The sequence below is a fragment of the Branchiostoma lanceolatum genome, chromosome 2, assembly GCF_035083965.1.
Source record: "Branchiostoma lanceolatum isolate klBraLanc5 chromosome 2, klBraLanc5.hap2, whole genome shotgun sequence".
Lineage (NCBI taxonomy): Eukaryota > Metazoa > Chordata > Leptocardii > Amphioxiformes > Branchiostomatidae > Branchiostoma > Branchiostoma lanceolatum.
In genome coordinates this window covers 34869419-34891006 of record NC_089723.1, presented here as the reverse complement: position 1 = coordinate 34891006, position 21588 = coordinate 34869419, and the positions used below count along the sequence as shown (strand labels likewise).

General features: G+C 41.3%; 1 protein-coding gene across 2 annotated transcripts in view; it reads right to left on the bottom strand.

Annotated features, from left to right (window-relative positions):
- The window catches only part of LOC136428821 (laminin subunit alpha-5-like), a 95186-nt gene that overhangs the window by 26015 nt on the left and 47583 nt on the right, over nucleotides 1–21588 (bottom strand). For both annotated transcript variants that reach the window (XM_066418587.1, XM_066418588.1), the window contains 22 exons: nucleotides 21185–21318; nucleotides 20736–20809; nucleotides 20125–20269; nucleotides 19601–19741; nucleotides 18717–18866; nucleotides 18138–18245; nucleotides 17383–17466; nucleotides 17052–17173; nucleotides 15781–15889; nucleotides 15196–15306; nucleotides 14682–14809; nucleotides 14351–14434; nucleotides 13668–13894; nucleotides 13046–13155; nucleotides 12424–12607; nucleotides 11827–11958; nucleotides 3841–3992; nucleotides 3148–3228; nucleotides 2716–2827; nucleotides 2101–2286; nucleotides 1521–1711; nucleotides 828–944 (listed from right to left, as the gene is read on the bottom strand). In XM_066418587.1, coding sequence (XP_066274684.1) covers nucleotides 828–944; nucleotides 1521–1711; nucleotides 2101–2286; nucleotides 2716–2827; nucleotides 3148–3228; nucleotides 3841–3992; nucleotides 11827–11958; nucleotides 12424–12607; nucleotides 13046–13155; nucleotides 13668–13894; nucleotides 14351–14434; nucleotides 14682–14809; nucleotides 15196–15306; nucleotides 15781–15889; nucleotides 17052–17173; nucleotides 17383–17466; nucleotides 18138–18245; nucleotides 18717–18866; nucleotides 19601–19741; nucleotides 20125–20269; nucleotides 20736–20809; nucleotides 21185–21318 — 2882 coding nt within the window. The remainder of the gene's footprint in view (nucleotides 1–827; nucleotides 945–1520; nucleotides 1712–2100; nucleotides 2287–2715; nucleotides 2828–3147; nucleotides 3229–3840; nucleotides 3993–11826; nucleotides 11959–12423; nucleotides 12608–13045; nucleotides 13156–13667; nucleotides 13895–14350; nucleotides 14435–14681; nucleotides 14810–15195; nucleotides 15307–15780; nucleotides 15890–17051; nucleotides 17174–17382; nucleotides 17467–18137; nucleotides 18246–18716; nucleotides 18867–19600; nucleotides 19742–20124; nucleotides 20270–20735; nucleotides 20810–21184; nucleotides 21319–21588) is intronic.

The following is a 21588-nucleotide window of genomic DNA, read 5'->3' as shown; positions in this document are numbered from 1 at the left end:
AGCTATCTTCTATTATCAGAATTCTATTAGGAAATATGTAGGATTCATGACTTTCTCAATGACCCAAACTCAAAGCACTCACCAGTGCTGCCATATACATTCAAAACTTCCCAAGAAGACCATTCAGGGGACCTATGAAATCCAAGCTTTGAGGATGTGTGATCACTATAGACAGGATTGTTAAACGCTTGTGTCAATGGGAAAAATTATATCTAAGGCCACACCATCTTAATCTTATGGATGACATCCACGCGCGCATTGATTTTCGCCTGTTGTCACCAAAAAAAAAAATCACCTCCTCCAAGGCTACACAGAACTCCGGAACTTGCCGACTTAATCTAGCTGCAAAAGGCTAGCATTGTGCCAGCTTATCGGAAAACTGGGGGCGTATGTGGATTGGTATGCCATCGATGTTGGCTGCTGGACCCACTCCTCTGCTTGGAGAGTACCTACATGTACCTCCTACAAATAAACTGTGTTCTGTTGTTCAATTCGCAATACCAGCTTTGTACTAGTAGCCCTGTGGTTTAGCAGCATTTTTTTTTTTTGCAGGATTTTTCTTTTTTTCGCCCGCGCGCATTAGTTTTGGGGTCTCCAGAGGATGTCATCCATAAAATCAAGTTGGTGTGGCCTAAAGGACCACCAAAAAGTGGTCATTTTGGTCAGGTGGTCTTTATGTAGACGTCACTTTGACAGGATTGACTATACATATATGTAACATTGCATACACACACACACACACACACACACACAAACACACGCATACACAATACATGTACAGTACATAGTATACATACATTATACATTACATAACAATACATTTGTACCTTGAGTTTCTCCTTAACCTCATCCCTCTGCTTGTTGGCCTGGTCCCTGAGGTTCATCCCTGCTCCCAGGATCTCATCAATGGACATCTTCAGTTTGTACAGCTCGTCAAACTCATCCTAGGGAGAAAGAGAAGGAGATAATGATTCCTTGTCCCTTCTATCCGCAGTTATTCATCTTAACTGGGCACATTGAACGAACCAGTGGTGGCAGGCAACAGAGGTTGTGGTAGTCTGCGGAAATCTCGGATAGAACATTGTCAAAAAGGACCTCAAAGTATGTAGCAGCTGGACCTGAGCTGGACAGAGCTGCCTGGGAAACTTAATTTGACTGCTGCCTACCCGAGCAAATTTCAGACCGTTCAAAGTCAGATTTTTAGATTCAATTTTCTAGTCCTTTTCTTCACATAGTAAGTTTGACTAATACTATCCCATTGCATATCGACCTTCATGGAGCAAAGATGCCATGTCATTGTGTGGTGAGAACTCAGTGAAAATCTGGGCGCTGATTTTTTTGTGGTCCCAATGTATAAAGGACTCCTCATGCAGATTGTTTCTGTTCTCTTTTTAAATTATGAAATCATGATCATAGAAATGTGCTATATAGGCAAGTAAATGTAAATAGCATATCAAGAATATTTCCAGTTTTGATGTTCTGAAATTGCTTTGGGCTCCTTGATTGAAACAGCAGCATACCTCATAAGGAGGTGGCGTGTTCCTGGCGTTGAGGACAGCAGCCTCGGAGATGAGCCAGTTGGTGTCGAAGATGGCCGACTGCACGTCGTCGCCGATCTTCTGCAGGAAGGAGTCCACCTTGTCCCTGACCTTGCGAGCCTGGTCCTCCCTCTGGCCGACCAGGGCCAGGAATCGAGCACGCAGCTTCAGGTCTGTGGGAGGGACAGGAGGGTAGAACAATCGTTTGCTTATTTAGATTTGCTCAGAGATATCCCTAAAATGCATTAGACAGCCACAAAATATAATGAAAATCAGAGCTAGTTCGTTTCTAAATTTTTCTCAGACATGGCTCTGAAATACAGCATGAGAGCCTCCAATTTTTTTTAAGTTCCTGGGGGAGACCCCCAGCCCCCCCCCCCCCCCCATGAGAGGGAGGAAACCCCCTCTCATGCTACCCCCCATGCAGCTTACGTAGTACTATAGGCCAACCCGGTTGCGAAATTTCTGGATTTTATGTGGATAAGCTAGTCAGCATGGCAAACACAAGGAAGCCTACATATCAGAAACATTACAAGAAGATCTGTTAGACATAGTCCTCTACCAGAATTGGCATTTCTTTGCTCGTCCTCCGCTGCCTTCTTGCGAGCGTCGATGTTGTCCTGCATCTCGTCCCGGTACTTGGTCAGGTTGTCCAGGATCTCCTGGGCCTCGGCAACGGCAGCCTCGGGGTCAACGATCGTCCCGTTCTGCGCTCGCTCCTTGATCATCTTCAGCTCTTCTACAGCAGCTGAAACAGGGATCGAGAAATAAAAAAGTTGCATCAGACTCAAAAAATTGTGTTTAGGTGCTATTTACTGTCACTAATGGAGATCTTTCAAATAGACAAAATTTCAAATTGAACTATTTGATCGTAAAGTTTCTTAGAAAAGATAGTCAGTTAGTCTTAACGACAAATCAAGAGTAGAACAGAAGGTTCGAGTCCAGGGAAGGACATCCTGGTTGGGTGGTGCATCAAACACATTAAAGGCACCACAACAGCCTCATGACTCGCAGATGGGTACCTCCATTGAATATTATATGTATTTCTGATAGGAATGTATTTGAGCACTTGAACTATTGATCTACTGATTTGATGGAGATTGTCATCAGGTAGTACATATTACTACCAGAACAACCAGTACACAGAGAAATGTTATATATTTTATCGGGTACATACCCTCTACTTTGTCCTTGGCAGACATGGCCAGCTGGTCGGCTATGTCAACCCGGTTGCTCAGTTGGTCACCCTCCCGTTTCAGCTGGTCAACCTTGTCCTTGAAGGCATCATACTGGAGGGCAAAAGGCAACAAGTAAGACAATCCGACAAGTGCCTTAGTAGCCAAGATTTGTAGTAATTTTTTTGCTTTTTAACCTTCTCCCTGCTGCCTAACTCTGTAAATTGGGAATTGGGTACCAAGCGGCTACTTCAGAGTGCTAAGGGTTACTATCAAATGTAGCATTTGGTAAATTAATGGCTAATCAAGAATATTAACTGTTGGTACGCAAATGTAATAGAAAATACTGGTCGCAGCTTCAGCCTATCCTCACTGCTACAGCCATAGAACAAAGTGTATTTTAGATGGCGATAACGACAAATTTTAAGTCCTACCTTGTCTGAGACGTTCTTCAATGCATCATCTTCAACATCATTTATTTCCTTGGCAAGGGCCTTCATCTTGTCCATGTTCATCTGGTAAGGAAGGAGAAGCAACAAAATGGTTAACATGGACTTTTTGAGAATTCATTATGTAATGGCTAGTGTTCAACACTCCAAAAAGCCTAATTCATAACATACATGCAGAAGACCTGCCTTTATAAGCATCTCTCAACTTTTAAGAATTTGTTTCAACAACTACTTTTCCAGGGAGAGATTTTTAGGTTAACAATTCAAGACTGAAAGATAATGCCTACAATTGAGATATGGGAAATGTTCAGGTTCAATTTTACTATAGGAGCTGCATAAACCTAATGTACCTGTGGAATGCCAACTTGCCAAGGTACTTATAATGCTTCAATGATGTTCAAATCAATCAGTTTGCCTGTGGCTACCTCCAGCTTTATTTGGGAGCCTATGTTACTGATTTTCCTTGTTGAATAATTTATCATTTTAATCATACAAAAAATACTTTTTTCATCAGTTTCATGTCATGAAGCTCAGACTTTTTTGACAGACGGTGAAATTTTAGAATTTGTCTCTCCCAAGAAGAAAATCTCCATCCCGGGACAGAGGGACAGGTCCTGGAGACAGCCAGCTGTCATACTCCATTCTGTATTTTGTTTTGGCTGATGGTTTTGACGTTACCTTTGCATCCTCCACCCCCTTGATGATGTCGTTGACCCGGCTGCCAGCGATCTGCCCTGCGCTCAGGCTGACAATGGTCATCTTCATCAGGTCAATGTTGTCTCCCAGGTTGTTCACATAGTCCATCAGGCTGTGCACACAGGTGTTGCAATCTGGGGAAAGTTGAAAAAGGAAATCAATTTAAGTCTATATTCAATGATGTTAATGGCTTCAAGTTTGTAGAAAATATTGGAGCTCATGGGGTGGCTTAACGATCACTCACAGTCGGATTCACTGTCTTGTAGCAGGAACAGTTGAGCTACTTCTGATGAAAGTTAGCTCAGAAAACAAATGTATTGACTAGACTATGAATTAAATGATCAATGTAAATCAGCCTCCGGACACAGCTGTTCTGGTGTCTGCTTGAGGCTGTCCCACTTATAAGCTAGACTATTTATGTGGTCATAAAACGTTTTTTCAAGTGAAAGAAAGGGAAACAGTAATCAAAGAAAAGGGACTGGGGTCCAATAAATGTGACTTTCTACCTAACCTCTTTCAGCATCAATTCCAGATGATTCACAAAATCAATACACCTTTACAAAGATTTGTGATCCCAAAATTATACCCCGATAACGTACTCAGCTTCATTTAAATTACTTGTATGCTGGGGTCACCCGCATGTTTCAAGATCAGCAATGAGAAAATGACTTTGTTTCCAATTTCTTTTATTTTTGAACTTGGGGAGATGCCGACATAGCATCCGTTCAGATTCATACAAAATGCAGCACAGTTTTCCTTAACATGCATGGCCTCCTTTAGGTCGTCAACGGATCCATCGCCTATTTGACTCTTTTGAATCCTCTCACCTGGAAAGGAAGGTCAGTTAGGGGTCGTCACAGCAAGTAATGCCTTAAATAGGGGGCCTCAGATCCACAGGAAGTCATCACACATGCTTGGGTTGTTACTACTTTCATTTCCTCGGCGTGGAATTATGTGAGATTTAGTGGGGATAAAGGGTCACGTAGGCATCTCAATAGCGTGCAGTTGAAGGGTGAAAAACAACAGTGTACCAGCAGCCATTATAGGGGTGTCCCTATAGCTCAACTGGTAACAGGCTCACAGTTGAGCTCCTGGACATGTTTTTTTTAAAAGAATTATCGTAATGCGTTGTATTCCTTAATTAGTTCACCATTCATGTTTTAGACTAAATCAAAGACTCTTGAACACACGACACAATTAGTTGGTAACTGGGAGACCCTGGTTTAATCCTACACTGGTTCAGGACATCTCGTTTCCAATCTTTTGAAAGGGATTCCCATGTAAGATGGGGGTCCTGTGTGCGAGGAGGAGGTGTAACCCATTCCGCTAAAAGCTTTTCATACATGTGTACATGGTTTCCAAAATGTAAAGGCTTTGTCGAGGTCTTAGGTCAAGGTCTGCTGTTAGAGTAGTGTCAGAATTCAAACCTACAAATCTACATATTTGTGCTAGAACCCCTGAACCCTGGGACAGGTGTCAGTTGCCATGGCAACGCGTAAACTTATCTTTGACCCCTCGACCCCTTGTGTAATCTTCTCTCTACATGCAGACAATTTCCCTGGCAGACCGCCAGTGAAGTCCTCTGAGGCAGGGAACTGCAACATGGTACTTTGATGAAACAATAGAGATATGTTTTAATGAGAGGGGAGCCACATTCCACACTTGTCACAAGAGGGTCCCTCAATTGCCACGAACTAGGCACCACTGGGCTAGAATAACCATCGCCTGCATTGCCGAAGCCAAAGAATTCCAGGCACCACATTCTGCAAGGAAAAATGAGTCCCCAGACCCCAAAATGCTTGAAGTGCTTGAATACACAATTTGTAAACATACTAGGAATGTACCTTTGAGCAGTTTTGAATTGCCAGAAGACCATATAAGAAGTCTACACAGACAAGGGAAAAACATGCAAGTCACAAAACTTTAAGTAACATTTAGGAGATCCTTTTAGATAACTGCCCAGCTTTACGAAAAATAGATAACATCTAAATCAAAAATATGCTAATTAGGAAACAGATAGGTCACTAAAACACCCAAAATATTTGGACATCTGAGTCACCCTCCGTGGTTATAAGAATAACAAACAAAGTACAGGACTGAATCTCTGCCTTTAGGGGCCTTTCTTGGGTCAATGAAAACTGGCTTTTCCTTCTGAACTTTCCAAACAATGCTTTTAACTTGCACAAGTGAAAGAACTACACCAGATTCCCATGAATTTCCAAATGGGAAGAGTTTTCAGACTAACTCAAACAATGATAAATTCCCAGAAATGTAACAATGTGACTTCATAGCTGTCTCCAGCAGTTTATCTAAAATACGAAACACTTTGCTAAAGTGCTCGGCCTAATCCTACGCTCAGTACATGGGTATCAGTGTGTTCCTTTCTTAATGCAGTCTGGAATTGTACAGTGACATGTACATGTACATGTATGCCTTCTAGACAAGAGTATCCAAAGCTTGAATTAAGATGGACATGCTATCATATTAAGATCTTTGGACCAGGAAGAATTGCCTAACTTATAGTAACACCTGCAGGAAATAAGCTTTCCAGCCTAGGCCGGAAATAAGTTCTACTTGGGTAGGAATTAAATGTGCCTTCAGGCAATGGAAAACAGTCAGGAAATAAATTAAAAAGAATTTCGTTGACATCTATAAATTTAAGTTCATTTTGAAAACATACATTTTGTTCAAGGGTTTTCAATACTGTCGCACTCAAAACTTATGGCCAGGTTTGATCGTGGAAAGTTACTAGTAGAAAATACACTTGAAGGCACTTAGGATGGATTTGCTTAGAAAGCATTGTGCCTATTTCAAAGTACAGCAAGTACATTTGTCTTTGAGCAGTGTTAGAAATATGGCCATCATCATTTCCCTATATTAAACCTGTTGCTTACAGAAAGTTTATTTTCTCAAGGGTTTGAATGGCCCTGCTGCCAAGAAATATTGCCCTCAGAACAGTAAACAAGGCCAGAAAAGGTGGAGAATGTAACTCTAGTACTCTGGGAAATTATTACACTTGACAAGAAATACCTCCCAGTGAAAACAAGGTTTTCCTCAAAGTCAGTTGCGTCTGATCAACTCTGACATTTTTAATGGGACAGCTAACAGGTGGTGACACAGGGAATATTATCTCAGGGAACAAATAACATGTTATCGGGTTGAAGGTTGCTCTGAGCGATAATCAGGGATCATCACTGTGAGTCATGGGGGTTCAGGTTTAAAGTCAGAATGTTTTAGGTCAAGCGAACAGTTCTTTGCAGAACTCTGGACATCAAGTTACATTTCTCTATAGTGATGGCAAGACAAGGATTAGAGTACGGTGACCAAGTGAGACAGCAATGTTTCATACAGAATGTTACATCATAATAAATGTTCATACAAAATATTAGTGAAAAGGTTAAGTCTACTCGTACGCTTTTTCGTAGACATAGAAGAGATTGTGATATAGCTTTGATTTTTTCGATTCAAAATCATTTTGTCATGCAGTTGAAGATTTAACCAAGCTCATGATAATCAAATGTTCAAGGCTTATACTACATATTTTCTAGTTATTGGTTGACTTTCCTGTTGTTTTCAAAGGATTGCACACAGGATGTAGCTTGTCTAGATCTCACAGATCAAATTTTTTACTTTATCCTCAGCTTACTGAAGAAAGCCTTAACTCACCTGAAACTGGGACTCTTCTCCCTTCCAGAGTCCCAAAAACAAAGGCAAGGGACAGGAAAATCCTGACGGCCATTGCTTTATGTCTTGGGTCTTTCTCCAAGAAACTGGAAACTATTACATACAAGTTCTTGGCCGAGTCACAAAACGTCCCCTCCTGGAGTCCAGCTTAAACCCCGACTAAGCACTACTAAGCTTGGACAGGGGCTTTCTGCTTTTTCCGGGTCATTCCAAAGTACAAAATGGGGGAGTATGCAATTCAGGCATCAATGTCGCACTGCAGTTCCCTGTCTTATATTATAAGTTGACAGATCGTGAAGTAGTGCATGAAATGTTTATCTATTAGCTTTTTTCTCTAATTTTCAAGCATTCAATGAAGGGTGATAGGAAAAAAACATGTGGAACTTAAACACCCCTTTGAGCAAACTGAAGTTCAAATGTTCCAAAAAAAGTTAGGACTTTTCCATATTGGGTCAGCAGGGGGGTAAAGGCAAATTAGGGAATCCTTTGTGTGCATGAATGGCGGTGAAATAATGGTGCTTTTCTTCTGCTGTCTCTACCATACATATACATGAGAACAGTGCTTTATGTCTGGCCTGTGTGACAGTGGCCCTTAACAAATCACAAAAGAATTATCATAAAAGAAGAAAGGGTATGGGTGGAGCAGCTCTACTCAACTGTGAAAAAGCATTATCAGCAAATTTTCTTGTTCTTTAGAGAGAAAAGATGCCCAATTAGAGAGAAGAACAGATCTGAAGCAACACTGTGAGGGTTGAATTTTCAATCACTCTGAAAGACTGCTGAACCAGCACTTTTGACAGATGAAATACAGCCAGCCAAACCTGTACAAGTGACCACCTCTACATGAGGACCACCTGGACAATGTCACCACTGTTTAGGGGCCACTTACTAATAGATAATTTTTTGCATAGACACAAGCATTAAGAATCCTGTCTATAGTGACCACCTGTTCACATAGCCCAGATTTTATTGATCCCCGAGTGCTCTTCCTTGGCAGTTTTATCTGTAACCAGAACTTGCCATACATGTAGGTTGATGTTTTTGGAATGAGGCCAATATTTAGAAGACAGAGTGATTGAGGTTAGTTGTTAAGGTCTGCCCCTGGCTGAGCTTCTGTCAATCTAAATCAAAGATCTACACATCCAGTTTGCTTATCTATAGATTTAGACTCTACAACATGTGTGATGTACTCACTTGTGTACAAAATACAATAGCTTGAGGAACAAGACTTTATACCTTACAATTGGATCCGTATTGATGGAAAGTTATAATCTGTCTCACGTTATGACAGCTTCTTTGAATTTTTTTCTTCAAATTCTAGGAACAGTGCTGCTTTTGTGACATTTGCAAGTGAGCTGTCATACACAAAAACCCTTCTCCCTGTAACCATAGCCTCTCTAGTATCTGGCAAAGATTTGAGGGATGTAAAATATTACCACAGGGTTACTTTCACACGAATCCGGTCGTTCTGTTCACAATTGCAAGCAGTGTGGTTAACCTTTATGATAATGAGTTTATCATTCTGTATGGTGTTGTCCAGAGACAGTAGGTGCATTATGTACAACACATTCAAGGAACTATCCCTGAAAGTTTTTCCCAACCAAGGGGAGTTGTTCAAAATACCTACAAGAAGAAGAAGGATTTGAGACTCAGCTGTCACTCAAGTAAAGCTTGGCTTTAGACAAGTTAAGACAGGTTAAGATAACCTCCACCTACAGATGAGCAACCACCGAGGGGAACATGCCTTCAAGGCCAGTTCACGCTGATATACTTGACCTTGACTCCAAGAGGTTTGATTCAAGATTGGCAGCTCAACTGGAAGGGAAAAAACATTAACTAACCCCCATTATCACATAGGTAGATGGCGTCGACCAATCAGAAGCCTCCATTGCCCACAATAAGTGGTCTGTTATCACGCCATAACACACCACTTATTGACGTCATGTCAGAACTCAACCGTTGCATTTTGTAGAGGGGATATCTTTTTGATGAATATTTTTCTTAACCTTGTTAAGAATATCTTTATTGTCTTAAAATCCCCAAACATTTCCTTAGCATACATGGACAATACATGAAAAAAGGAAAACAAATTCAATTCAAGTACAATTCAAACGGAAGGACTACAAACAATATTTATCACACCCCCATCGTCAAAGTGGAACCGGCCCAGATCAGACGACATTGGAACCCGCTCGAATTCGACGGAGCTGAGTACCACAGTTTTTCGTCAAAGAACTGTCAGACGCCGACTTAGAGTCAGTTTTCGGGTCATGGGAAGCTGGGTAAGACGCCCAGGAACATGCTGAAGGAGTTCAGGGGCGAGAAACTGGCGCAAATTTGCGGAGAGGACACTCGGGAGCGAAAATAGGTTTGGATTCCAGGCCAACGTATATCCCCAAGCTAATCTTGGCAGTGAAAAAATCGCCCATGAAGTGGCCGAACTTCTCCCCAGTTTCTTCCCAGGGGGACCCCAGGAAGGTATGTTCATGTTTCTGAGGGGTTTTACCTGGCGAAAATTAAAAATATAGCCGGCAAATTGATGTCGCCGTGTTCAAAACAAACGTGACACGCACTAAACACGCCCCCCTCCCCATGACAACGTAAACCGATGTGTTGGCATCGAAAAAATTACGGTCAAAATCGCCAAAATTCTTACAAGTTTCTACCTACAAGGATCTCAGCAAGATACGTGTACGCTTCTGTGGGATTATTTTCCGGCTTGAGCAAGAATTATCCCGGGAAACTACAAGCAAATCATGAAAGGGAATGTAAACATGCTTGATTGTTCTTACCACAGCCAACTAAGCGTTTAACAATCGGGCGTCAGGAATTGTGAAAATTGAACAGAAATTTAAAATTATACCGCCCGATATAAAGTCTACGTGTCCATAACAATAAGACAAGTTACTGCTTGTTTACATTGGATTATATAAAGATCGTATGTACATTGGATTGATTTTACATGTATAGTATTAAATAAAGAATCTATGTATTATACAGCGGATTTGTCTCTCTTATATGGGTCAGTTTGGATAGGCTATGTGAGGGGTTTTACCCGGCGAAAATTAAAATTATATGGGTCAGTTTGGATAGGCTATGTGAGGGGTTTTACCCGGCGAAAATTAAAATTATATGGGTCAGTTTGGATAAGCTATGTGAGGGGTTTTACCCGGCGAAAATTAAAATCATATGGGTCAGTTTGGATAGGCTATGTGAGGGGTTTTACCCGGCGAAAATTAAAAATAAATGGGTCAGTTTGGATAGGCTATGTGATAATAACGTTAATGACCCACCTGTTCCTCGGTTTATATGGTGTCATAACGCCTGGTCAGGTGCTATAACCACCTCGTAAAACAACCTCGTTCGCTTCGCTCACTCGGTGGTTTTATTCGATGGTTATAGCACCTGACCAGGCGTTATGACACCATATAAACCTCGGGGCGGGTCATTAACCCTTAATTAACATACTACGCTGGGTTACATGTATATGATCCGCCACTTTGAAAAACAGTGAGTTTGAGATATCTCTAATGCAGCATCCCCCAGGTATGCACAGTCAGATGTACAGGAGTGCATTATACTGGGGGATGTTGGGTTGAAGATTTTTTTCGGTTGAAGATCTATCTTTTCAGGGTGGCAGAATTAAGTACCTTGGTGGAATTATGTTAAACTTAGTAGATGTTACACTTTTTGTCCTCAAAATGCATAGTATTATTCTCTTCATGACATAATGTATTTAGTGAGGATCTATGACAAAGCAACACAGAGGGACATTTAGTGTACTCTTTACATACAGAAGCTGTTCATGGAGATTATCTTAATGACAACAGTTTGCAGTGGGAGGCACCACTTGTCATGTCCATAGCCCTTTGGGACAGGCCAATTAGCTATAATGAGAAACATAAATAATCAGAACAATCTGGCCACCAGCTACTGGGCAAAGTTCTGTGTTCTCCAAGGGGGTGCAACCTCTCCTCGCCATCATTTAGAACAGATTATTGAATAAAAGTTCTCACACCTCATGCCCCTTATTATATCATAATAAGCATCATTCTTTTACAGACTTTATGGTTCAAAGGTTGAACCACTTTAAATCATTTCTAAGTTGTTTTCTTTAGGCTCTTTTGAACATTTGTTTATTTATAAATATATTAAACCACGCCCATCAAAATATACTGTTAGGACATTATCTTTTTCCTGGATGAGTTTATCTATGAATTATAAATGATGTTAGTCGTAATGGGAAAATTATACACTCTATAATTTGGTAGTGGATCGACTCACCCCAGCACCCTCGGGGGGTGTACAGGAGGGTTTCATTTCTGCAGCTCTCACAGTCAGTCCCTGTCAGTCCCTCTGGACACCTGCACTCCCCTGTCTGAGGGTCGCACGGTCCGTCCTTTGGACAGTTGCAAGCTGAGGAGAAGGAAAGTCAAGGTTAGAGTTTTCAAACAAGTACAGTCAAACCTGTGCAAAAGGACCACCTGGCCAATGTGAACACTTTTTGGTGATTTCATTGATCCCTGGTCTTCTTGGGTACTTTCAACTGTACCAGGAAGGAATTTAAGGAAATCTTATTTATTGACTACTACTGACTGTATGATGATAGCTGAGTCCCAACATTTGAAATTTACTACCATTTAAAACTATCATTTTGAATGCCAAATTGTCATTATTGAATGTACAATATATGTATGATACAGTTTTGAGTCATTTAGAAAATAAAAAGGAACAGCTTCATCACCGTACCATAGATGATGTAAGATAACTGACTTGAAGTTTTAGGCAAGAGGGCAAGTTTTTCAAGTTAGCAAAAGATGTTTTTTTGTGATTTGGAAACTTTCATAACTGTACATAACCGACAAAGTCTCTTTAGGTTACCTCTACATCCACTGCTGGTGAAGTTGGAGTGTTTGGCCTCACACCGATCACAGCGCCGACCGGTCACTCCTGGCTTACACTCACACTGACCAGTCTTGGGGTGACAGGACTTAGCCAGGGAGCCTTCTGCTGAACAGTCACAGGCTTGGCAACCTTGGCACGAGTCGAAACCATAGTGGTTCTCCTGTAGGCAAAAAATATGAGTTTAACATTCAAGGCACTCACAAATGTAAGTTTGCCACTTCAACCTATTAAAATTGCAAACTGTTTTTCTTGCATTAATGCAAGCTGCTTTTTTGTTGTATTTATTGGAAACAGAACAGCAAGTTTTTCAAACAAAGGTGATGATGCTGTGAACAAAGCATAACTGATAAGGCTAAAACTCATGTACAGTTTCTAACTTTATTTTCAACAGTTGGTTCAAGATTTGTCTGTAGATGGCTACACAAGGAGACATTTTGCACAAGGAATCCTCGTAATCAGACCATTTGATAGGATTTATAACAATTTTCTCCTACAGTGAAAGGCAAGTTGAGAGATTACTTATAACATACCTTATGTATACATGTAAACAAAGGATCAGAATGAAAGTAAAATGACAGAAACGTTTCAGACTCCTCACCTCACACTGATCACACTTGTCCCCCACCACGTGGTCCCGGCACAGACACTTGCCTGTCTTGTCATCGCATACATCAGGTACTGTACCACACACGTCACAGTTCCTGCATTCTGTAGGGACAAGGAACAAGTAAATCTTAGTCATGTGCATAGAGTATGTTAATGTGGAAGTCATTTGCATGAAATACAATGAAAAACAGTGAATTCTGCCATAAAAGGAATACGGTCTCCAAACTCTTGTTTTCTCAGCAAACAGGTCTTGCAAAGACAGCTTTATGTGCAAAAGCTTTTTCAGTGCAGCGCCAAGGGACCACCTCTGGGCATTGCACAAGTTTCTAGGAGATATAGATGACAAGCCTAGGACTAAGAGATGGTGATGAATATTGTGTTGTTAAGTCTTGTGGGTTGTGTTTGGGAGAGAAACACTTGTCAGAGAGAGAGTTCCATAATTTTGCAAGCCAGTGTAAAGAAAATGTTGCTGTAAAAAGATTTTGAGTCTGGTATTTGGATAGTATGATGATGTGGAATATCAAAATATACCCCACAACTTAAGCTTTAAGCCTCATATTATATGTTTGTGTCATATTTCAAGGAATGTCAGTCTCAAGGGCAGGGTCACATACTTGCGCAACTCCTTGTCTTGATGGCATCTCCATAGAAGCCGGCGGCACACTTCTGACAGTTGCGACCCCCGGTGTTGTCCAGACAGTCCACGCACTGCCCCGTCTCTGCATCGCACTGTTCCACGTTCTTCATCCCAACCTTGGTCAGCTGGACGTTTCCGCTGCAGTCACAGCGCTGACAGAACCCGCCAACCTCACTGGGCTTCCCGTAGAAGCCAGTAGCACATCTAAAGGAGGGACAGTCAAATGGTATGACGTATGTGAGGTACTCAATGGAATGCACTCACTAATAATTAAAGTCGTTCCTGCCCCACATGGTGCATAGGGCAGCGTCCAACCCCATTTCAATAGCCCTTGGGCCACACAACTTTGTGCAATCACTACAGCAGGGGGCTAGTCCACTGGTAGTTCTATGTGTAATTACTAGAGGATGCAGATTCCAACAATAAACGTTCGAAGCACACAATAGAGTCTACCTGTTTTAAGTATAATACAATCATAATCTGATGTTGTGCCTTAAAGGTGATTTGCCTGATCTGAAAGAGAAATGGGAACAACTACTTTCCTATGGAGGTATGTCTTGAGTCATCTTTTTCCTTTCACAAATAAAAGAAAAGCAGCCGACTTCAGCACTCTAAGTTCCCATATAGTTTTCAAGTTTCTACATAAAATCAGGCACGCACCTGTCACAGTTTGGTCCATCATATCCTGGCAGACAGGTACACTGGAACTGTCCACCAGCAAGTGGCTGACATTCCGAGGCAAAGCTGTCAAAGCAGACACAAAACATCAAAATATTTTCTTCAATATTAAAGTTAGTGAAAAATCAATACTGCAATACACATTTTATACTGCAATACACATTTTACGTCATAGACTATGGCACAGCTATTCTTAAGTAAATTCACTAATATTTGAGAAAAAAGTACTACAGAAGTCATATTGATAGGGAGTTAAAACATTTAACTCCCAAAAGTTGGTGACCTGAATGAATATCGAAATGATGTTCCTTACTTGTTGTCTTCTGTAGCCATGGGACAGGCACAGATTTTACAGTCGTCGGGCGTGCCCCTCCTGGGCTCTCCATAGTAACCAGTCATGCACTTGTCACACCTGTCTCCCATAGTGTTATGCTCACAGTCCTGTATAAACATGAAACATCAATATCACAGATTTACATCATCAAAATTGAAAAAAAAAAAATTATAACACATATAAGCTCGGTGGTGAATCACTATGATGATATCACCGACAGTGTTGGCCCTGTCCCTGGTGCTGAATTACATTCATATCAACACCATTGGCCATACTACAATATAGAATTGAAAGTTATCATGTAATCCTTGTCCTTGGTGCTGAATGACATTCATATCAACACCACTATCCAGTGTCCACTCTGCTAAGTATCATTGAAGATCACCATGTTATTCTTGTCCTTGGTGCTAAATGATATTTCAATTTGACCAGAAATTCAAGTTTCAAGGATGAACGGAAGTAGCGAAAGCATGAACAAGGACTAAGTACTCACAATGCATGCCCCATTCTCATCACAGCTGCTGGCATGTCCGTAACACTCACACTTCACACACTGTCCCAGGTATGGACCTGTCTTGGACCTGTAGTATCCGTCGTCACATTCCTGTGGGACAAATACAACATTTCAGTCCAAATCCAAATTATGGATGAGAAAAATGAATACAATTGCTTGTTGTATAGAGATGTCAATGAGATACACTTGATGTATTCTTTACTTTTTTGTTCTAAACAATAACCAAAAAAGAGCAAAAGTGATCTTAAACCAGTTTAGTTTACTGAAGAGCTAATCTTCCAGTGGTCATGACAGAGAAGACAAATGCTGTGTACAGTTTTTACAGGTTTGTTGTATTAGGGAAATTCCTCTGGCTCTTTTTAACAAGTACAATGAACAGTTGACCACGGCTTAGCATCCCATCCTAAAGACTGCAACCCTCTCCAGTAGCGTTCATGTTGGATGAGCGACAACAGCCGGGGTATGGACTCCCAGCCTCTTTGTCCAGAGGCAGGGTTGCTTACCACTGGGCTACGCACGCTACTCATAACACAAGAAGAGTTTCAAATGGTAACCTGCCCATACCTGACACGAGGTCCCCTTGTATCCATATGGACAGTTGCAGTACTCCACATCCAGGGCAGGCTTCCTAGAGAAGGTCTGGGTCGTGATGCTCAGCTTGACTGACTCAATACTGGGAGAAAAGTGAAAAATCATGGGCAACTGTTAATTTGCAAAGAAGATAAAGTGTAGCAAAGTCTCAAGCTATTGTAAATTGTTTTCATAATGTTCCTACGTAAGCTTCTTTTAAGGATAAATAGGAGACTTATTAAACACGTTTTGCTTGGGCTAATACGGACTGAATTTAATGTTAACTTACTGTTTCAGAAATAAGGTTGCAAGTGGAATTATTACCAAGAATTTAAAGTATACACTTAAGTAATATTTCCAGTCTAAGAGGCAGTCTTCAGCACTAAGGACAAGCATTCACTAAAATATTGGTAAAAATCTTGTTTGGATCTGCTATTGACAACAAAATGCACAAAGTCTTCCATGTAATACTTTTGTGTTCTCTTGTTGTTAAACCACTGTACACGTTTTATTCTTAAAAGCCCCATAATGATAGGGAAACAGTAGAAGTACAAGGTATAAAGAGAGAAGAAGATGGATGTGGTGAAGGTCCTGCTACCTGAAAGTGCTTCAAGGGCACAGGCAGTGGAATGGAAAGAGGAGAAGAATGAGACAGCAAAAGAGATGAGTAAGAGAGAGAGATTGAATAGAGTGGTAGAAGTGACAGATAGTGAAGATGATTCAGAGGTAGAAGAAAGAAAGAAGAAGTACACATTACACTATCATTGGTCAATATTTACATGAATTTTTCTCATTAATAGAATTATAACACATTCACATGTAGAAACATAATCATTTGTACCATATTAATACAATAACATAGCCTGATTTAGCTCACAGTTGTGTTTTTCTTTCCAATATCTGCTTTTAAAGAATATTTCCAGTCTAAGAGGGCATTTCAGCACCCGACATTCATTGAAACATTGGTAAAAATCTCTCCACATTCTTTAGACAGGAAATCATAGCTTCATCCTTGTTTACAATATATCTGAACACCATAGAACATTTAAGTTGACCCAATACAGTGGTCTGAACCCTCTTCCCAGCTAGTTTGCTATAATAATAGATTCCAAGACCAGGACTTACGTGGCACTGAGAATTTTCTCCCTCTAGGAGCCCCATTTTGTCTAGAATTGTGGGATCTGTGATTTTAAGAGGATAGTGGCTGTTTGTTTGTCCGTGAATCTATGAGGTATTTTGTGATGACTTCATTACACAAGACTTACGTCGCACTGAGAATCTTCTCCCTGTATGAGGCCCTGATGAGCAGTGCCTGGAGGTCAGCCAGTACCATCAGGAGGTCCTCACGGCTAACAGCACCCTTACTGTTACTGTGAACAAAGTTACCCTTGGGCCGGGGAAACAAAAAAGCAAGAATAGTCATCACTTGAGCACATGATGATTTGCAAGGGAAGGCTTCAACCCAATGGACTGGTGCTGTAACAATTGAATTTGCCGCAAAAGACATTCAAATAACTTTGGCATCATTTTACATACTGTAAAAGAGACAGAGAGAGATAAATAACCAAATAACCAATTAAATAAATAACATCTTACCTCCAGCAGGTCCACAGTGACAGTGAGGGGCTCATCAGGCTCAGGGATGACAGGGTGGGAGTACATGATGGTCATGTCGTTACCCTGGGGAACAGAACATTCATTCTAGTGATACAGAAACATACCTGTAAGCCACACCCGGAAGAAAACAGTACTGTGCACGTGTAGCGCATGAAACCCGAAGGTTATAGTGGCGGGTTCTTTCGCGGGTTACGGGTTTGAGGTCTGTGGTCAGATGGAAACCCTGAGAGTATTTACTGGGCTGAAACTCTGGCAGCTTAAGGGCTGGTTAACATCATCTAACTAATCTAGTACCTCACAATATGTTTACCATCTACGTCTTCAACTACAAGGTTATGACAGAGGAGAAGTATGATCATCATTAAGCAGGCATAAACTAAATCTGCTGATTGCTAGAAGGTCATCGAATTTCAAAATCGTTGGAAAATGGAGCACATTTTGCTTGAAAATGTATTATTACATTTGATGGGGCTCAGAGACCATCAATTGGTCAATCCCTAAAAATCGTGCAGTGATAGAAAAGTCACCAGGCGTATTCCAGACAAAAGTTTCCTTTAGAGCTCGCAGACCTGTCGGGCAAGCTATATTCCTGCTGTGTGATCCGGCTTTACTGTGCACGTTCAACATTCTTTAGCAAATCTTAGGTTCAAAATCACTGCATTTCTTTAGGTCTTAGACCTGCAACTATTCACCAATCCTCTGGGAAGAGACACAGATGATGAAGGAAAACTCACAGATAGAAGAACGTCAGGCAGCCTGGTAGGGCGCATCCTGGCCATGAGTGATGTCTTCGTCACCTGGTACTCTACAGTGTAGGTCAGGCTCCCACCGTACGATGTGACCTGAAAGAATGCAGACATTGGTAATCAAATGTAATGCTTTGCATAACTCCTAAGTCAATACAACAAGGAAAGCATCATTCAGGACAACCCTAACTGTGTAGTTTAGGCTCCCACCATACGATGGTACCCGTAGAATTACAGAAACTGGTAGACAAATAAACCAAGCCACATAAAGAAAACGGGAAAAAAATAGAAAGTCCGACAAAAACGCCTAAAAAGCACGTGAAAAACCCTTACTTGGAGATTTGCAAAATCCAAGATTGTGCTTGTACTTATAAGTACTACTGAGTTGAAAAGCAAATCATGTGCAGTACTCATGACCAGGTTGCAGAGGTAGATGCCGGGTGCCACCCAGTAGTATAATGCAGTAAATAGTGACTTTAATGCAGCAAAATTCAAGACTGCACTTGAACAAAAATGCACCTATAACAATACTACTGAGTTCAAAAGCAAATCATCTGCAATACTGACCAGGTTGCCGAGGTAGATGCCGGGTGCCACCCAGTACACCGGCTCGTCCGGCTGGATCAGGTCTCCCAGCTTCACCTCAACCTTGTCGTTAAACCGCATGACCTCCGACCCGACCTGGTTGGACACTGTCCAGTCCTCCATATCCAAGAGCTGGAAGTGACAAAAGTAATGATTGTCAAGACAATTCATTACAGAAAGTGCAGTCAACAGTGCTCTATGTGCTCTTTTTCTCTCTCTCTCTCTCTCTCTCTCTCTCTCTCTCTTTCTCTCTCTCTCTCTTTCTTTCCCTCTCTGTTTCTCACTCCCTTTCTCTGGTTCTCTTGTTGCTGTTTGTTCAGATTCATTGGAAAAATATAATTTTCCGAATCCATTGTCAACACTGGATAACCTTTGTACCCAGTCTAAAGAATTTCTTTTAAACAGCAACACTTCTTTACAGCTTTTTGCTGTGAATCTCAAAGCCCCTTTCTTAGCTTTTTAGAATTTGCTGCATGTTGCCATTGCAATAAAGCATGTTGTAAATTGAGACATCTTTTAAAATAGCGTCCATATTGTAGATTGTAGCTGATGAATGTTGTTGGCTTTGATACAAAAGTAAAATAACAAGTATAAGTTTTATAAGAAATCATGTCCCACATCTGTCAAGTGCAAATCACTGCTCCAACACTTTCACACTGTCATGATCACTACTAATCACTATATCTGTCCTTGGTACTGAATGACTTTCACACTGAACATAATCTCCCCTTTTCCAATGCTGAATGGCACCTACACTGACACGACTGTCTCTGTCTCCTTCAATCTGGACATTACCACTGCTCCTGTCCTTGGTGCTGACCAACTTTCAAACTGAACTCTACTTTATACAACATATCCTATCCCACCTCTGTGAAGTGCAGGTCGCTGCTCCTGCAGTAAGGTGTGGCACCGAAGCAGAAGCAGCTGTGGCATCCCTCAGGGTTCCTGGCCGACAGGTGGTAGGTGTTGGCCTTACACTGGTCACACCGTACGCCATCCACATTGGTCTAGAAAATCAAGATTAGCAAAGCAACAATCTTTATTCCTTTCAACCCAACTTCTAAAAGATTTCATCCCAAGAAATCCTAGATTGACCTTAGATTTCAACCATTAGATCAAAGCCACTATGCAACAACAGGTGACATGCTATAAAGGCAAGACCATTTAACGACAAAACCATTAATGTCTTTTGGAAGGCATGTAAAATGGTGCCATATGAGGAGGTGCCTTTAGCACGTTAAAGGGGAATGGCTAGCAACCCCTCTCTTTAGTAATATACCCTGCTACTGAAACTTTGCTGCCCTATGTGCCACTAGGCACTGCAAGGGTCTTAACGAATGAACGGAAAATTTCACAAATGAAACGCATAGATGAGCATGCTTTTTCCTACCTTACACAGACACCTTCCTGTCCTCTGATCACACACATCCTCAGTGACCCCATCAGCGCTACAGCTACAGGGGGAGCAGTACGGGAAGTTGTAGTAGCCTGGCAGGCAGCGGTCACAACGGCGGCCACCTACGTTTGGCTTACAGCTGGAAATCAATCAGGAACATCAATGAGGGTTAACAAAATAGATTGTGAAAACCTGACCTTAACTTATATGTATTTTAACCTTGGAATTTTTAATATCTGTGTTTGTGCATATTAAGTATATGTGAATGTACAAACCTTGGAAGATTAACCCCCTTGGAGGCTAAAGGGTATCTAAATAAACCACTACTACTAGCTAGTAAACTACTTGTTATGTTGGCTCTGTTCCTGGTGCTGAATTACATTCATGTCAACACCATTGTCCATACTGCTATAATCAACAATACTAGTCCTCTCCTTGGTGCTGAATACCATTCACACTGACCAGCAGTAACATACTATGATTCCATTACTATTTGCCCAACTGTCTGTTTTTCTCTTTGTCCTATGTATGTATGTGAGTGGGTGATATTGGAAATACTGAAATTCAACTTTCAGCAGTTTTAATTTGACAGACAGATTACTGACCTGCACTGCCCTGTGTTCCTGTTGCATGATGGGTAGTTCAGGTCCAGGATTCCCATGGCATCACAGTCACATGGCTGTAGGATATAGAACATTGCAAGTCAGTTTACAAAGACACATCATCGTTCTGAAATACATTTCTGGACCTGCTGGTTGTAGTAAAACTTCCAGAGATCATTGCCACAGCTTCCAGAGTCAAAAATTAAAAAAACAACACATAAAAGATCACCCCACCAGGGGGCGCCATAGACTTTCTACAACTTATGATCCACAGCTCACTGAGTGACATGTCCAATCTGCATAACGTGACGTTACAGAAGCAGTGGATTGCTCATTCCTTATCAAAGACTGGAGTTTATCAGTCAAAAATGTTTGTGTTGGAAATTACAGTTCAACTCTGACTTCTACTAACGCAGATGCACTTTCAAGAGAGGAAACATTCACATGTGTACCTCACATCCCAGCAGTGGGTGGTACCCATATGTTCCCTCCTCACAGACGGTACATTCAGGCTGGCGGGACCGGGGCGGACAGATGCACTCTCCAGTCACCGGGTCACACAGGCGGTTATCTCCACATGGGCACGCTGAAATAAAGCGATTGCAATACATCATTATTTGATAAGTATCTAATAACAGCTCAAAAAGAACAAGAAATAGTCATGCCTTCAAGCACCAGAGTTACGAACTTAGAATTGATGTGTTCAAAAATTTGTCTTTTCCCAGAACTACATGTATCTCAGAGTAGAATTCGTTATCACTAAGTACAGTAGGGACATCTTCGCTGGATATTTCTAAGGAACACTTGCAGCTAGATGTGTAACAATTTGGTGTGACAGATTGTTTGGTGTTATGTA